The 18585-nt window shown below is 38.9% G+C and overlaps 1 protein-coding gene across 10 annotated transcripts in view; it reads right to left on the minus strand.

The window, feature by feature from the left end:
- The window catches only part of TPCN2 (two pore segment channel 2), a 47690-nt gene that overhangs the window by 16176 nt on the left and 12929 nt on the right, over positions 1-18585 (minus strand). For 3 of the 10 annotated variants that reach the window (XM_064715520.1, XM_064715517.1, XM_064715521.1), the window contains exons 14-25: positions 18457-18576; positions 18078-18137; positions 17865-17993; positions 17159-17208; positions 14905-15004; positions 14556-14627; positions 12201-12274; positions 11753-11843; positions 11548-11630; positions 10958-11039; positions 9362-9447; positions 8607-8677 (exon numbers count right to left, since the gene is read on the minus strand). In XM_064715520.1, the coding sequence (XP_064571590.1) occupies positions 8607-8677; positions 9362-9447; positions 10958-11039; positions 11548-11630; positions 11753-11843; positions 12201-12274; positions 14556-14627; positions 14905-15004; positions 17159-17208; positions 17865-17993; positions 18078-18137; positions 18457-18576 (1018 nt within the window). Of the gene's footprint in view, positions 1-6089; positions 8678-8702; positions 8913-9361; positions 9448-10957; positions 11040-11547; positions 11631-11752; positions 11913-12200; positions 12275-14555; positions 14628-14904; positions 15005-17158; positions 17209-17864; positions 17994-18077; positions 18138-18456; positions 18577-18585 lie in introns of those variants that run through there. The other 7 variants (XR_010440630.1, XR_010440629.1, XM_064715523.1 and 4 more) reach the window with 5 other exon arrangements.

Raw genomic sequence — 18585 nt, forward strand, 5'->3', positions numbered from 1 at the left:
CAAGGCACACACATATGGAGGGGCCAGAGGCTGAACCTGGTCCGGGGGCAGTACCAAGATGAGATCCAATCAGGGAATAGGGAGGGATTGCTCAAGGACATAGGAACAGGAAAATGAACCAATGGGGTCAAACAGCTTTGAGGGGAGCTTCTTGTGTCTCCCTAACTTAGGGGATGCTCCCCAGGCTCCCCACACATGTGAGCCTTAGAATATTTAAGCCTGAACCCAAACTTTCCTCATACCTCACTTTTCCACATCTACACAATTAGGAAGTAGAGGATCCTGCTTTACACATCTCCAGAGGACTGCATCAGGGTCACTCAGGAGATGAGAAGAGAACCAAAGGCTTTGGAAAACATCAGAGGCAAAAGTTAATAGTCACTGTGGAGGGTCTCAACTAAGCAGATGTTTCAAACATGTGCCTAATTTTAAAGTGCTGAGTTTGATGGCAGTAGATATTACAGTGGGCAACAACCCAAGACAGAGCTAAGGAGGGAAGGCTAGTGGACAAAACAGGAAGAAAAGCAGAGCATGAAAAACATTATTTCACATGCTCTTAGTCTGTGTAATTTACCCTAGAGAGGTCTCAGCAAGCAAGTTAACTTCAGACCTCAATTACAGCACGTGGGCAACTTTATTGCCCAACAAAAAGTCCATTAGACATTTATAATCTCATTTTATTAAATTTTCCTACTCGTGATATTTACTATGGGGTGTGTATGTGTGTGAGGTTAATACAAAAATCTATATTATATTTGTATATTAACAAGATTAAAAGCTCACCTGTGTGGCAGGTGTTGCTGTGGGCACATACTTGGATTATGGATTAACCAACTGCTATAAAAAGCTGGAATCTATCACCAAACCTAAAGCAAGGAAGGCAGATGCTTTTCCTGCTGATCATCTAGCTCTGATTGAATTACATCAGGAAAGAACAGCTTTGTTTCCTTCATGAAATCTGATTACAGAAAGAGAGGGGTGACATCTCACACGAGGCAGTGAAGCTTAAAGGACAGCCTGTTCTTCTATGGTCCCTTCTGCTGGCTACTTTGATTTAAGTTTTATTGTCTGGGCTTAACAACTTCACCTTTGATTTCACAGGGAACTTCTCTGGAGGCATTTTCCTACTGCAATTGTCCAAGTCTTTTCAGAGAAACCACCAATTATCCAGGATGCTGGAAATTGAACACTTGTAGTTTTGGTGAAATACAAGATTACTCTCACTGGTATTAAATATGTATGGGAAGACACATTAAAGACTCAAGTTTTGCTTTCTAAGAGCAGTACTTATTAAAAAAAAAAAAAAGCACTGTCAGCAGGTCAGCACATCATGTGAGGAACCAATTCACTCCTAAAGGCAAGGAGGCCTAACACAATAACACAGTAGGGGCCAGACTGGCTTCCCAGCTCACTCTAGAAGGATGCTCCTTGTACAAGGCCATTGTTACACCACCGCCCAGCTCAATACTACAGTGTTACAGTTTTACACCAGACACAAACCAGCAGTTCTTCCCTGGGAACTAACAAATCCAGTCTGCTTTTACCCAGAAACCTACACAATAACCCGAATTTTAAGCACAAAAATAAAAGTCCCTTCTGGTCTTACCTAATGTGACAGGCTGTGTAACACAGTCTTTACAATTAAATTGTAATTTCTGCATCCAGCCCAGCAACCTGTGGTTGTATTAGAGGTAGTATTTCACCTTACACACACACCTGCTACACAGCAGAACTTGGTCTAAAAAATGCACTCAGTTTTCTATTTTGACATGAATCTCCACCCTCTTAAAAGCTGATGATCCTTTGCCAGTGAGATTGTGCAGGGCAATTGGCCTCCTGGGCAGTTTTCCAAATTCAGGATGATGATGTAAGCACTCACCAGATCTGAAAAAGACTGTTTACTCACCTCCAAGAACAAAATACAAGAACTACAAAGGAAAATGAGGCTAAAAGCATTTTTGAAGTGTGCTTCAGGTCCAACAGAAGGCTGGAGCTGTTGCTTAGGATGGTCATCCTGTAGTTTCCCTCTAGTTTGTACAGCTGAATAATGACTTAATAACTAGAATCTATCAGTTTACTTACACTTACCAAACTTCCAGCACATGTGCTAGCCTCAGCTCATCCCCACTAAATATTTATAAATAAGATGGCAAACCAGTTATAGTCCTCCCTCCTCTTTGGATAAGATAGGAAACAAGCAGATATAGAAATCTAGGGGTTCCAGGATTTTTTTAAACTTTTAAACAAAATAAAGTTATATACAAGAATAGGCAGCAACAAAATTATAAACCAATTGATGTGGAAAAGTCAACATCACCTCCTAAACATGCAACTGAAGGTCACAGCTGGTGCAAAAAAAAAGAAGGCAGCATTGTGTGTTAGCAAAGGCAATGAGCAGGGACTGCAGGTTTTATTCTTAAGTCTCCCACGGATTTCAAGCTCAGCTGCGGGCAGATCACCAAATATCTCAGCTGATCATCTACAAAATAAGGACAGCAATATTTTCCTATCCCAACAGGATGTTTTCAGAAGAGTGCTTGGGAGGCACTCACTGCAGTGATGGGGTCCATGAAAGCCTCTGCACGGAACAAAGACAACACCTGCTCCAGTGGTTAATGGGAAAAAGATGACTGAGACTGTTAGAAGGAATTTCTAGCATTAAAGGACAAGCTACAATTGCCTCTGGCTTACAGTTAAGAAATTCAGCATCAGTGCGCCATTCTTTTATACAACTACTGTGGAAAAATTTAAGTATAGGACTAGACAAGAAAGTACAAATAAACTACATCAATGGCTAGAATTCCAGATCAGAGGCAACATTTAGGTTATCTCTTATAGTGGGTAACATACATTGTTCATGACAAAAATATCCTTTTGCAAACAAGTTCATGGATGATGGAGGTAAATGGACATCAGTTTTTCCCCAAGGATTGCAACAACTTTAGTTAACTAAGACACTTTTGAAAAGCATTTCTTATGCCTTGTGATTCCATTTTATACATATTCCTCTCATATTCTCTGTGGGACATAATGATAGGTGGCTCTTCCAGTGGCTTGCTGGACTTATCCCCATGTACTTAGTATTTGAAAAATGCCAGCTCAGCCTTGAGGTTTGGGGTTTTTTTCTGACCATCTTCTTTTACTTTATGCTGGGAAAATTGTAGCTCTACAAATATAGAAGAGGTTTTGAGTTCATAATGAAATATGAACTTTAAGGAAGTCTGATGATGTGGTATTTATTCCTGAATTAGCATTAGATTTCCTGTGACCTTAACTTCATCACTTCGATACTTCATGATCTATTTTATCTTTTAAAAAAGATAGCATATGTCTGCAGAAAAGAAATCCAGAAAGGCTTCGGATTCCCTTAGATCCAGGGAAACATCAGACCTATTTCAATTAATAAAATTAATTTTTAATCATCATTACCTTTGGTAAGGCAAGGTTCTGTAATATTAAGGTTAGTTACTACATCTTTGCTTTTTTTAATGTTTTCTAGTTGTTCCTAGGATTTATGCTGCATCAGTCCACTGGTATTATGCAGTCCTGGTATTAACTTTTGAATTCATTCACCAAACCAAGTTTGAAAGGAGAGCTGAAGTGTGAGAGGTATGAAAGTCATTTTGTGACATTGGTAGCAGGCAGAGCAGTGCCTGAACTAAGTGTCCTCATCAAGGGAAAAATCAAGTTATCCGACCTACTTGGCTTGTCAGTGAGCCAACACAAACTGGGAGAAGGGCAACACATGCCTTCTTCTTGCCCAAAAAACTAAAGGCTTTAGAAATGAGATTAAAGGGAACCCAGCAGAGTGAATTGCATGGGAAACTACAGGGAGCTAGTGCAAGGTCAAGTATCAGCAACACAGCACACACAGCTCAAGCTCATCTTCTTGGGTATAATGGGAAGCTGAAGGAGCATAATGTTGTTTTTGCTATCCCTACTTGTACAACACTTGCACACTGTAAATATTTGTAAGCCATCAGACCCAGCAGCACATGCTGTAACTACAAAAGCTAGGTTTGTTATAGCCACGGGAATTCTTCCCGGGGAAGCACAGAGAGGTGGGCGGAACAGGATCTCGGGAGCAGCTGAGCCACCACCACGCTGGGGCAGCTTTACAAACATCCAGACAAAGCAGGTGACTGTCAAATCCCTCCTGAAACAGCTCTCCAGCAAAGAGGAGCCTGCTCCCTCCCAGATACAGTGCTTAGAGCTAGGGAGCAGCCCCAAGTCCAAACTACAGCTTCTCCTACAAGTAGCACACAGCAATTACACAGCATCAACACTTCGCTCCTCTCAGCCATTTACATATTTGAGTATTGGTTTTAAAAGTATTTGTCCGTCTCTTGTTGATCTGAACAAATTGCTTACTCTAAAGTTCTTATAAACTCACAACTTTCATGTCTTAAGACCCCTGTTCTTGTCCTGTAATGAACACCTTCCCCCAACTATTTATTTTAAAATATCCAAAAAGGACAGAGAGAGATACAAAGGGAAGTACTATTACAAGTTACAGCAAAGCAATTATCTTTTGATCTCTTTCAGATGCTGTTAGCTCATTCAATTCTCAGTACACTACCAGCCCCATAATATTTGTTGCCTAATATTACTTCTTCCCTGCCATATATAGGTGAGTTTTAACAGTGCATATTTATCTCAAATTTTACTTTACTAATTTTGGTGATTTGCCCCAGTTTATCAAGGTCATTTTGAAACAGCATCAAATAGAGTGTATTGCTTAGAGATGGACTACAAAGCCAATTTTACTCCTCCACCCTTGAACCCCAAATTATTCCTACCTGGAATTCAGAAAACAAGTGGTTCTGCATATTTGTAACAACTTCAGATTAAGTCAAAACCAGCTGATTTCTGGAAAGCTCACAAGAGTTATATACACTTTTAATTAGACAAAAAATCTAGTGGAAGAAAAAAAATCATTAACACCTACGTGGACAATATAGGCAAACAGCTATTTTTATTTTGTTTTCCATAAAAACCCCAAGACAGAGCGCTGGAATGATTGGATCTGATGAAAGCACCATGTTAAACTACAGAAGCTGGGGTAACACCCTATATTATTCCTGTTATACATGCAGGTGAAAAGATAAACTATCTAGCAAGATAAGAGACAGCTCTGAAATGCGAGGTAAAGGTAACTAATCTATACCCTGCACCATTTTCCCCACAGACTCTCTTTTTTTTTTTTTTTATATGTCCATTTAATTTTTTTTTCCTGCACTTTAAGAAGTGCTGGAGGGACGCAAACCAATATTCCCCAAAATGTGCCAAGTTCATAGCTGAGTGTGCCTGTGAGGTTCATCACTGTATTTCTGTATTTTTACCAAAAGAATCAAAAACACTTCAGTTGAATCCTTCCTCTCCCTCCACTCCTAAATCTTTAAGCAATAAAAATTCATGGCAAACCAGGAAGGAAAAAAAATACATGAGGAATCTCAAATTAGCCTTAATTAGGTGATTAAGGTCTTCCTTCAGAAGCTAGAAAAATCAGATCCTGATTTACTAACACAAGGTGATCTTCTCTATGCTCTGGCTTTCACATGCTCTACCTAAGCACCTACAAAAACCACAGCCAGAGGCGCCTGTTCCAGAACTGATTTTGTTCTACCCTTAGTAAAAACCCACCTTCTAAACCACTATATGCTACCAGAGAATACCATGGACTCTGCTAAATTATGTGTACAATCTGCCCCAGCTGAAATGCTCTGAGAATGCTTTTCCACCAGTCTCTTGAGGAAAAGAGAGATGAAGGAATACCTGGTTTTTAGAGATAGAAATGCAAATGAAAAATCAACCTTCTTAAAACCATCAATGCTCAGTTCCAATGAGGTTTCACCTTAAAACTTAGCACAGAGGATGCTATGTGCCTCCAGAATTGGAAAAATAAAGCAGTGATCTTTAGCTCTGCATTTTGAAACCAAGCACTTATATCTCACTTGCACGCAACCTCCTCCATGGGCCCAACCTTTAACTGGCAAAAACAATGGGAACAGAAATGCCTGGCACTGCAGAAATCAGTAACAAGGGAAAGGCAAAAACAAACCACAGGAATCATTTCAACACCCCAACTATTTTCATGGTTCAAGAAGAAAAATTTTTTTTAATAATTCAAACCTCAAATTTTACCTAATGATGTACATTCATTTCCATGATTTATACAATTATTGCATAAGATTTGTGGTTATTTACATCTTCCAGTTCAAGTGACATTAGGTAGCACAATTTTGTATTAAATTATAGTTACACTTTCAGTTGATTACACAAGTGTGAAACAAGAACAAGACGGACTATTCCCTTTAGAACACCTTCTCCACATTTATCCAGATGTAAAGATGGCATAATGGAAACAGTTGTGATGTTTATGGTAATCCCACAGCAATTTGTCTTGCTTTGGTAGATTGTAGTGTAATGTTGTAAAGTAACGGCAAAAAAGAAAAAAAAAAATCTACCACAAAACCCCAAAGAACCTTAAGAGGCCAGAAAAAATAATCAAACTGGTAAGCTGATAAGAACCGGACACTTCATTTTGGCAAGGTAAAGCTATTTCAAGTATTCAGAAAAGTAGAAAACAAAACTTTTTTTTTTTTTTTTCAGTAGAAAAGTAAAATATGTGTGTTTAACCACTGTGTAATAAGTCCCAATACAGTGGTGGCAGTGATTATATATCCCACTAGAAGGAACAGAAACCATCCTGACATGAAGCCATACTGAAGAGAACAAACTCAAAACTCAGAAAACTGTGTGCTGATGCCTTGATCAGCTTGCCATGATGAGTGCTTTAAGTGCATGACTGAAAATAAGCATGATGATGCCACTAAAACCAGTGCAAATGAGTTACTGTGGGGCTTAGTCTGAAACAGAGACAAGAGACTGCATGCAGACAAGGGCACGGCTTAAGAGGCAGGATTACAGAAGCAAGAAAAACTGCAGGAGTAGCTCAGAACTCAGCTCACATTTGTCCCACACATATGAAATCTACAACATATTTTGCTCTGCAGCACAAAGAAAATACAAGCAGAAAGGTAAAGAAACAGAAAAGGATCATTAAGTAATTTCTGAGCAGTAAGACAACAAGGCAAAAATATGGTTTTGACCTCAAAAAAAATATCGGCACCATCATCCTGGATATTTTGCTCTCTTTCATGCAGAGAGAAATGGCAAATGACGAAAAAAGATGAGGAAAGGTACAGAGGATGACTGCTTGGTACTTCTGAAAAAACCTTTTTAAACTAGAAAAAGAATCGAGGGACTTATATATAGAAGCCAATTACCTCCCCCCAAGTCAATACAGAGATGACCACAATAATGTCTATTTTGGTGACAAGTGTCTCGAGGAGAAGGCAGTGCCCCAAAGGGCAATTTCATTTTTACATATAAAACCAGTATTTGTGGTTGATTCTATTCTTCATAGCAGTTTACTAGTTATGTGGCAAGAGATTCAAGCAAAAACCCCTTTACAGAGGAACACCAGGGGATAACAAAAAGCATGTGAACACAGCTTACGGCGAATCTTCCACTTTGGATTTGTTGAGAAACTTAGTGGTGCACAGCATGTGGTTATTAAGCCATAAAGGAATGTGATCCTGAAATACTGGTTGAGCACCTTCAATTCCCACAGGCTCAAATTAAAATTTCAACAGTTAAGCACTTTGATTATCCCATTCAACCTTTTTTTTTTTCCTCTTCCCCCTTTGAGTGGGCGACTCCAGTGATCATGGTACAACATTCCAGCCAAAGCTGATTCCCCTTAGCTTTTCCATGAAATACAACACAGTGTGGAACAGGACTTGGAAGAAAGTGAAAGGAAGAGGTTCAGTAAAGAGTAACATGAGAATACTGACTCTGAAAGAGAGCTTAGTTTTACCACACTGAAAACCACGAATGCAACTGCTCCAGTCCAGGTTCTAACAGCTCTCAGTGACCTAAATGGCACAACCAGCAAGAACCCCCCATGGAAAGCAAAGAAAAACAGAGGATGTGCAAAGCAGGCAGTCCCTGTTACCAAGCTGGAATTGATTGTGCTCTGACGTGATTAACTCCCAAAAATTTGGTAAGATATGCTGGTGTCACATTACAATAAAAATAGTGTCTCAGCTCTCACTAGAAGATTAAGGATTTTGTTCTGGTCCTGCCTAATCTGTTCATGAATTGCAGGGTGCAGCCCTTGCCACACTCAGCAGCAAAAAAAGGCAGTCCATTTTCCATTTTCTTGTGCTAAAAAAAGTAGCAGGCTTAGTGGTTATAAAGTTCATGTTTTAAAGTGCACTGTCATTTTAAAGAGACTTTCCCTATTAAAAAAGTAAATAAAACCTTCTGATATCAACACCCTATAAAAATAACAGCTGCAATACTCCTTCTGAAATTGCAACTCAAAATCAAGTTAGCAGGATTCAAATCTTTTTCAAAAAAAGATATGAACCCAAAATAAAAAACCTTTCTGCAGAGAATTCCCAAGCAAAATCTCACATAGTGTCCTACAAGCCCCTCTCCTAACAGCATCTCTCAGAAAATCCATTCAGTTTCTTCCAGCTGACAACCTCAAGAAAACAGAGGTCTAAATAAATCAGTCCTTCCCACCAGTCACCTACATAAGTGCAGGTGTGGGTGCTGGTGCAGCTTTTCCATCAACTCCTCCTCTGTAGGTTCTTCCAAAACATCTCTACAAAGAAAAAGCATGAGTTGTTAGGGGCAGCAAAGGGAGCTTCCCAGCAATTGTTTTTGCAATGCTTATACTGAGATGTAACATGTACTTGTTTCAGGAATGAAATAAGGAATTAAAATTACAATAAGCTGATTCTCCCTAAAGATGCATGTAGTTGCAAGTGATCCATCCTCTACAGATGTGTCATGGAAACCAGCAGCTGTTTTCCCACAAGAAGCAGGGAAGTAATTTCCTGCACACAGTACAATACAACTGAAGGTCAGTAGATTTGTTTTCCTGAAAAAAACTCCCAAATGAGAACATGCTCCCAGCGCTACTATTGAGTATCCAACATGCACCACAAGTTCCCCTAATGCACGATCATCAAGTATTAACTCACCACCCACAATTTCATAATAAGCCAAGAACATGCATCACTTGTTTTTTCCTCCCTCTGCAGTTGCTCCCCTCACCCCCAGCACCTCTTCTCCCATCCTACAATGAGCACAAAGCATATAAAGATTAGGCTACCAAGTCAGTTTAAAGCAGGCTTAACTACAGCACTTGCTGGATTTCTCCAAACAAACAGATTTAAACAGTTTGCTTCAGAGGGAGGAAACAGAAGACATCTTGCAGCCAGCACACATTTCTTAAAACAAAGAAAAAAAAGCGACATTGATTATCAAATCCAGCCCAACTCACCTGAACATGAGTTCAACTGTCCTCTGGTATTCAATATCTGAAAGAGACTCTCGCTGGCAGCGACGGTCCCACTTGTGAATAAAGTTCTGAAATGTAAAACAGCAAAAGATAGAAAAGCTTCTTCTGATGGCACCAGAAAAGAGGTTATATCTGGTCACTATGTTTGCAGATAAGATTTGGGAGGCAGGTGAGGTTTGATTTTACATGGTGAACACTGATTTATTTAGGCATCAGCTTATTTACTTGGTGCAGGTCATTACTGTGACCTACTCAGGCCTTTGTTCAGCAATGAAATAACTTTCTCATCACAAACTGAAAGAAGAGCAGAGCAGAAGACAGCCCTGCTGCCTTCAGCTCCTAGCAAGGACTGCCTCCCCAAGACAACTGTGTGAACTACCCTGATATGAATTCACCTGATATGAATTTCTTCCTCTTTAAAAACCCAACAACATATAAATATACTGCTAGTCCAGGTTTTGCCATGTTCCCTTACCCATTTTGAATAACTCTGACAGATGAATACCTAGGGAACATACACACAGCTCAGGCAAAAAAAAACCCTAACAAAACCAAAAAACCAAACAAACAAAAAACAAAACACCCCGAAAAACAACAATCAAAAAACCAACCAAACAAAACCAACCAAAAAAAACCACAAACAACACAAAAATAGCAACATCCTGCTCTCCTGCAATGGAATGCTGCATCTTGGCTCTGACAACAACATCGGGCCACAGCCCTGCAGAAACAAGTCGGCAGAAGATGTCCTAGACTGAAAGTTTGCCCTTCTTCCTATTGTAGTAAATTTTTATCCTCAGTACACTCAGCAATTTCAAGAACATTTCCAACAAACTTTCATAGGGTTTGAGATAGGGTGAAGTGCCCTCTACAGGCTCTCAGTTCCTTCCACTACCTATAAGAGAAGTCTACAATGGTGAACTTGGAGGAGACTGTTATGATTAGCATTCCCTTCTCCATCAGAAATTTGGATTTGCAGGAAAGTATGCCATGAGGAACTAGCAGAACCACACATTCTTCATGGCATTGCTCAGGCAACTGCACTCCCACAGTTTCTCTGAAAAACTCTAGAATAGGATCTCTTGAAAATAACTGATCAGTTCTACTTCTCTAGAGTAGCACTGAGCAATGGTGGTAATTCAAACTGGGGTGGGAAGAAACACAGGAGAACCAAAAAAAAAAATTTTAAATTTAAATTGCTCACTTCATTTGCTGATAAATTAAAAAGCAAAAAAGCCATCAACCTGAATAATTAATGCTGAATTTAAATGGCAACATATAAGAGACGAGTAACTTTATAATACTTTAAATACTTCTCATTTTTCTAATAAGGAGAGTGTTACAATGAAATTGTACATACCCAATAAGACAATCAGTTTTGTGACAAAATTGCAAATAAAACATACAATTCTCCAGGAAAAAGAAAACAATTCCTCAGCTCCTTGGGCACAGGGCAGCAAGAAAAGTAAAGTAAGCACACACACAAACCCAGCACAAAGTTGTCGGGCTTCTTTTCATTTCCTGCACAAATTAGAAGCCATTTTCAGGATCTCACACCAAATAAACACACTTCCTTACCTCCAGAAGTAAAGCCACAAAGAGATTAACCCAGATGACAGAGGAGATCAACCACCAGGCCACAAAATAGATCTTTGCCCACCTGCAGATCAGATGAACAGACAATATATAAAGGAGGCAGTAAATAAGCTCAGCCTGAGCAGAGCACCATGAAATCATATTTTTTTCCTTGAACTATAATACTACTACTTTCTTAATGGAAAAGGGGGTCTGAATCAAAAAATTAAAAATAAAAAATGTTTGCTTTTCATTAAGTTAGCTAAACAGACTCACTCTCCTAAGTTAACCAGCCAAGGGTCACTGGAACAGCTCAACCCAGGCACTATCCAGTTCATTCAAATATTCCCCATGAAGTCAGTAAATACAAATGAAAGGTATGTCCAAGGTTTCAAGTCTAGAAAAAATTGTTCACCCACACAGACAACACAGAAGCATTGGACTTATTTCCTATATATCTGAACTGGTTCAAAAAAAAGGTAAGCAGCACCCCTCTGAGCAGATGATAGGAGCTGTGCTGTGTGAACACTTATTGTACAGGCACATTATAAGCTGGATTTATATGGGACTTCAGTATTACTACAGCTACTTACGGACTTGAATATCTTGAAAATGCATCCAAAAAGACTTGCCAGTTGTTCACCACCATCACATCCCAGAGGGTCACCACTGCTGCCTAAAGAACAGGAGCAGAACAGTGTTTAAGGGGCTGTATCACAGATCTAAGCCTCAGAAAATGAGGAGGAAAGACAAGCAGAGAGTAGAAGAACAAGGGATTTCATCCATGATTACACTCACAGCAAAGTCATCAAAGTTGTTGGGCCAATATTCCAGCTGTTCATAGGTCCCACACTGCAGAGTGCCATTATCATGTGTGGTGTTGGCAGCACTGCAAGAGATTACAGGCTGATGTGAACACAGCTTCCTGTGAACTCTGCTTTAGAATTCTTCTGTGCCCCTTGGAGAAAGTTAGATTATCTCATACAGGCAGAAAATAAGGGAAACAGTTCAAAAAATGTATTTCAGATAAAGCAGGGTTAAACTACAGATAAGTGTTTCAATGCAGCAAAAAGAAACAGAAGGAGTAACAGATAATGAAGCTGTGTGATTTAACATTAAAAGTAGGGTGGCTGTGAAAATGAGAGCAAAAAAACCTGAACAATACCAACCACAAACAGCTCAGAGGTAAAAAGATGCAGATGCTTTGGAAAAAGAGATTCATTCTGAGCAATGTTTAGAATCTTACCTGGTATTTCCCAAGGGAACAACAGCACCTTTAAACAGCATTATTCCAGTTATAGCAAATGCATAGAAAACCACCTGGAAGGAACACAACAACTATTAGCTTTGAATATTTCTGTCACAAAGTAAGAAAGCAAAATGCAATTAACACAGAATTTATATTAGTACCACAGTTGAGGTAATTGCATCAATAACAGTGCCTGTAGCTTTTAAACTGAAAATACTTCTCAACTACTTGCTCTTACTTTTTAATATTCTACCTAATTTTCAGTTATTAAAATGCATAGAATAATTTTATCATCTATTTTACTTCTCTGTGTCTCAGAATGCTGATACTTAACTACAAACATTGCAGAATAGCAACTTAAAATCAAAGCTCAGTACCAGTATTTGCAAAGAACAACCTAAATATCTGAGTTTTCTGCTAGAGTCAATGAAAATAAACTTTTAGTGAGTTTACCTGAAAGACAAAATGATGTCATTATTTTATATTCCATCAGCACTTCCCTAAAAAATGCTAATTAGTCTAAAAATAAGGTTTTGAGTAAGACAAAGGATTTGGGAACTCATATCTTCTAATTGTTAGAAATGCAAGTTTCTTTTTAAAGTGACACCTTTCAGTCTATAGCAGTTGCCTAGGTGATATTGCAATTTTTATCCTAAAAAGATTCTTCTAGAAATAACCTACAGTTTTGCTTTGCTTCTCTGAGAAGGAACCATTTATTCCAGGAAAGCTTGAAGCAAGCTGAGTCTTCAAACAAAAAGTCTGGTGTGGGGCTTTTTTGTTTGGTTGGTTTTGGTTTTTTTTGGTATTTTGCTACAAAACAAACCCAAGAATGGGAAGTCTGGAGAGAACAGAAGAGAGATGACCTGGCCTACAAACTTTGAATGCCACTGGAATAAGCTGAAGCTGACGTTTCATAGCCTGCCATTAGATGGGGTAACAGGCCTGGCAGTAAAATTAATTTTATTCTTTGAAAAAAGAAGTATTTAAATCACTCACTGCCTGAGAAATTAGCTAATCAGTTACATTATTTTATCTGCATGTGTGTTCCATGCTAACATTAGGAAAGATATTTTGCATCAGCTGGCAATGGAGTCAGATTTGACTACAACAGAAGCTCAGTGAGAACTTCCATGTAGCCTCAAGTAAAAGCAAATTAATTGATGGAAGAGGCAAACACTACAGCAGACTTGTCTCAGAAGTGTGAGATGTACAGCACAACAAGGTTTTTACCACCTTAGATTTGCCCCAACCAATATCTTCAATTCAAAGTGCAACATAAACCAATTTAAGGTATATCTTCTACATATAAAAAGAGAAATTATTAGTGACAAAAATAGATATTCTGGTATTGCCATCTTATTGCAGGGGTTCCATACTGTTGTTTCCTTAGCACAAAAGTTTCATACCTTCTTGGTGTTTCTTGTGGGCAGCTCCTCAGAGCACTGACTCCTCCTTCTTCACAGAGCAGCCAACTGACTCCAGTTCCCCTCTCACCCAGCCACCCCACTCTTTTATAGCATCATCTTCTCATTGGTTACAGCCGTGGCCTGGTAAAGTCAGGCCTGCTCCTAATCTTTGATAATTGGCCCCAGCTGCAACTCCTTAGGGGTAAGATTACTTTCTACACTATCTTTATTTTCTTATATTCTATCCCCCTACATTCTGCTTAAATTGCATGCTAGGTATATAGACTAGAACAACAAATCATTATCTTTAACCATTCAAATTAAGGTACCCTACAAAAACCCAAGAACAATAGCAGAACCAAACCTAGCCAGGCACTTCTTTGCCCTACCAGGAAGACACAGTTGCAAAACCAGAAACTCAAGAGTTGGGAGAATTTATGTAATGGACATCACACATTGTGATCCACCCTTTAATCACATTTGTTGAGTCTACGTTCTACACAGACACACCTAAAACAGGATGGCAGAGGCTCTTAAAAAATCATGTCCAAACATGCCATCTCAAGACCCTCTCAGCCAAAAACAATTTTAAAGCTGTTTTGCTATTTAATTTAACATATGCAAACCATGTAAGGAAAACTGATCTACTTTCAGCATGGATTAATTTTTACTTTGAATCCACACTACCCAAGCTAAGGCAAACACTCAAATGAAGCTTTAATTAATCTTTTAAAGATACTCCTCCTAAAGGAGGCACTGCCACTGTGTGCTGCTATCACAAACCAGTTTATTGTGGCTTTCCAAGACATGCCCTGGAGAAGAACTGGCTGGTTAAGGTGAAATGTTACTGCTCATGGTGATTATACAAGAACCTTGTTAACTATGTTGGTGTCATATCCTTATTAAACTATAACAAAGGAAATTACAATCTTGCATCATCACTTACCACAAGGATTCCTGCAAAGGCTCTTAAGTTTTTCACCAGATCCAGCAGTGTAGTAACAACCAAAGCCATGAACTAAAACAGAGCAGAATTCTGAATCTATGACATTCATCACACTTCCAATCCATATAAAATTTTTACTACAAGGACAAAAAATCATGTCAAGAGAACTTGAGCTGGTTTTCTTTGGTGAGGAAACAGGCAAGAGTCAGTGATTTTGTGAGGGACTGTGCAAAAGTCAGGACAGCTAGAGCTGAGCTATTCCACTCATGTGTTAGAACCTGAAAGGCTCTAACAAAATTTATAGCTTGACCACCAAGGAAACCCAGGTTGTAGAGGAAAGAGCAATCACCTTCATGTTGGGGATAATCCGCAGGAACCTGAAGACAATTAACATGTTCACCAGACGCACCATATCCCACAGGGACAACAAGCCCATGAACTCAGGCCTCCTAGGAAGGGCAGAAAAAGGAACAAATCAGAGGAACAGCCCATGACAGAACAACACAGTTAAATCTACTGGGCTACAGGTAAATACATTGATTTACTTAGCAGGAATCTCCGCTACACTAAACTAATAACTGATGAAGGAAGAACTGGGCTCTTAAATATGTACAGAGAGCTCTCTGAAGAGCATGTTTGTGCCTTGTGCTGGGGAGGAGGCACCAAAGAGGGTCCTTTCAGAAAACAAAGTGTATCAAAAAGACTGCTAGAGTGAGATACTTCAGGAACTTGCACAAAGATGGGCATTAATCCTTCAGGGCATGCCTGGCTGAAGAAGGGCTTTGAAAGCAGCACTAGGTCAAAGGACTGTCTTGTCAACCTTCTTCCTTATGTGTTAACATTCCATAGGAGATGGGCATACACTTTAAAACCCAGCCCTGAATTTTGGCTTTTACATGAGCATGCTGAATGCTTCTTGGCTGGAAAGGAGGGCAGGTGGTGGGGATCTAAAGCTGCCAATGGCTTGGTAACACATACTAAGTCATGATTTGTACCTCCAATATATTCAACCCCAATAATGAATGAAATAATTTAAGATAACACTGCATAGAAGGCATAGTCTAGATAGCAGCAATATCACTGTCCTGCCCTGAAGGTGGCAGTGGCTTGGTCTGTGGATGTGACAGCAGCACACATCAGGACTCAGAGGGAATCCTCTGGATTGTAACCTGCTTGCAGCGACTGACACAAAGACCTAACAAGAATTACTGGTGCTCCAAGACAACAGAGCAAGCGATTGCTTACATTTAAGAATCAAAGGGCAGAATCAAACACAAATATAAGGATAACATCAATAATTAACATAATTAGTTAATAGTCTGTAGCAATTACTCTTCTGGCAACTATCACTTCTAGGTGATAGGAATACAAGTAGTATTCAAATATAAACTCTTCTAAAACCATAAGGTCTGACTTGTCTAACCCTGTTCAGAGATTCTAGTGAAATTAAGAGAACTTCTTGATTGTTGGAATGTTGGGGGACACAAGATAGATGATGGACTTTATACCTGGTTAACATAAGAGATTTGATAACAGGATGCCTTGGCAAAAGCAAATGGAACTTTGAAAATTAGACCTGGATTACAAGAAGATTAAATCAAAGTGGTTTACCAGAAAAAGAAAATCCCATTAAACTCTGCAAACAAGAGATGCTGTTATATGCAGAAGTTTGTGTATGTGATTTTAACCTAATCATTGCAGTACACATTACTAGTCTCCCTGAAATAGTATATAAGTGTTTGTATCCCAGAATAAAATCAGATTCTGATCACCAAATCAGTCTCTCTGTCTCTCTCCATCCCTGACACTTGATGGCAACATAACAAATATCCTGAAAAATCAGGGAGTGTCAGTGTCTTAAGTGTGAGCTTGCATGAAGACACAAAGTAACAGAATGTGTTATGAATCACTTGTGAAGATTCAGGAAACCTTCCAGAATTCCTCTGCCTTCCTCTCTTCTTGTGGAGACAGTTTTCAAATGTTAAGATGAAGCAATGATATTTATGTTTTTTACAACAAAAAAAGAAATCAGGATAGTTATCCAAAAGCTGTTTGAACTTAAGAAAATCAAAAAACAACTGTTTGCTATTACAATATCAACAAATAGTGTTTAGTCCATGGGATTTTCTTACTACACTTTCTTACTGCATTTTACAGCCTTCAATCTACACACAGGGTTGAAGAGCTCTCATCAGCGGTTTGGGAGTTCATCTAACTGGATTTATGGACAAGCTGATACTGAAACATATTTGGTACCACATACACAACCTTATTCCCACTCCTGCACCCCTGGTAAGCACAGACCTGCCAAGATATTATTTTAAATCACATTACAATTAAAACAAATGCATCCTTCTCAGAAAAGCGATACACAACTCTAAAGCACTAGGAAAAAAGAAAGATTTTTTCACTTATCCATATTGCATGGCATCTAGTGACTACAAGGGCGCAAAATTCTACCAAATTTGGTAAATTGAACACTGGGCTGATGATCACAGCATCGTGACATGTATATGATGTCACGTGTGTATATGACATGTGTGTGCTTCCCTGACCCACCACAGCCACTGAGCAAAGGGCAGCAGGTCACAGATGTTACTCACCAGCCAGGGTGAGGAAATCCATACACAGCAAAAGTTGCAATCTCCAAAATCTTCAGTTAGGAAAGAAAAACCAAAACAAAACAAAAGTCAAAACTTTATTTTATAAATCTGAATTGCAGAAATTATGTAAGCTTCTTGACAAGAAACATTTTCAAGAGCTTTAAGCCACTAATTGGACTCACTTTAAAGCTCTGAATTGTTGTATTTGCCTAGTTATTCTCCAAACAAACCAAATGTACATAGAGCATCCAACAGTGACTCACAAAAGGATATACAGTGAATACCATTAACCATTAACTTGACCTCATCTGCCACAGGGGTGTCAGGCTTTGACCAAATAATTGTTATAATAGTCTGACAATTGTTTTTAAATTTAAAGAGAAAAGTGGTTTTAAACTATGGAACAGAATGCCTTATGCAATTATTCCAGGAGCTGAATTTTTTTAAAATAAAATTTAAAAGTCTTCTTATCAGGAAAAGCACCTTTTCCATGGATTTAAATAAGCCTATCTTGAGAACACAGACATTAAGAGAACCATGTATTACCATGCAAACTTTCCAGCCACAGAAACCCTCAACACTAGCTCATGTTGTACAGCTCAGCAGATCAGTGCTAGAAAAAAAAAGCAATCCCACCAACTCTTGTAGTTCCCTAAACCTTCCAAGCCAACAAATCCAAGAATGTGTAAGCAAACACAACACTTACCAGCAAAATTACAGTCAGAAGTCCATCAAATCTATTGCTTGGGTAAGACAAGTATCTTTTCAAGCCCATTGCTAAGATTTTTAGCAGCATTTCCAGCAGATAGTACAGGATGAAGAAGCAGTTGATAGCCTTCACCCCCCCAAAAGAAAAACAACCATTACAATTCCTGACATCTCAGGGAACAGCAATAACTGGAATATTGTTGCATCTTACCCCCAGGAAGAAGTCATCTCTTTCAGATGGCTGCTTATCTGCATCCATCACCAAAACCACCTTAAACAAAAAATATTTTATGAATCTGCTGCTTTACTGCTACATTAAACAGATTTTTAAGCACAAGAACAGTCTTTCATGTTTTGCATAGACCTTTTCAAGCAGCTTAAATTACATTTTTAACTGCAAGTATTCCCTCTTAACACTTTGCATGACTAAAGCATGCCAAAAACCCAATTGCTAGAAAAAGCAGTTATTTAATGAAAATTAAAGAACAAAAGCAGAAATTAAATTTTTAGCAGAGAAAAACCAAAAAACAACGACAAAAAGAAAAAGAAAGAAAACCACTGCCCCACAAGAAAAAACCCCATTTACTTACACAAATAGAAATAATGTTTGCCAGGGCTACCACATTCCCCAAGTAGCCAAAGTAGCGATGGCCAAAGGCAAACTGCACTTTCTGCATAAAATGGGATTGGTACTCTGGACTGGGAGGGTGCTGAAAAGA

The sequence above is a fragment of the Zonotrichia leucophrys genome, chromosome 5 (assembly GCF_028769735.1).
Source record: "Zonotrichia leucophrys gambelii isolate GWCS_2022_RI chromosome 5, RI_Zleu_2.0, whole genome shotgun sequence".
Classification (NCBI taxonomy): Eukaryota; Metazoa; Chordata; class Aves; order Passeriformes; family Passerellidae; genus Zonotrichia; species Zonotrichia leucophrys.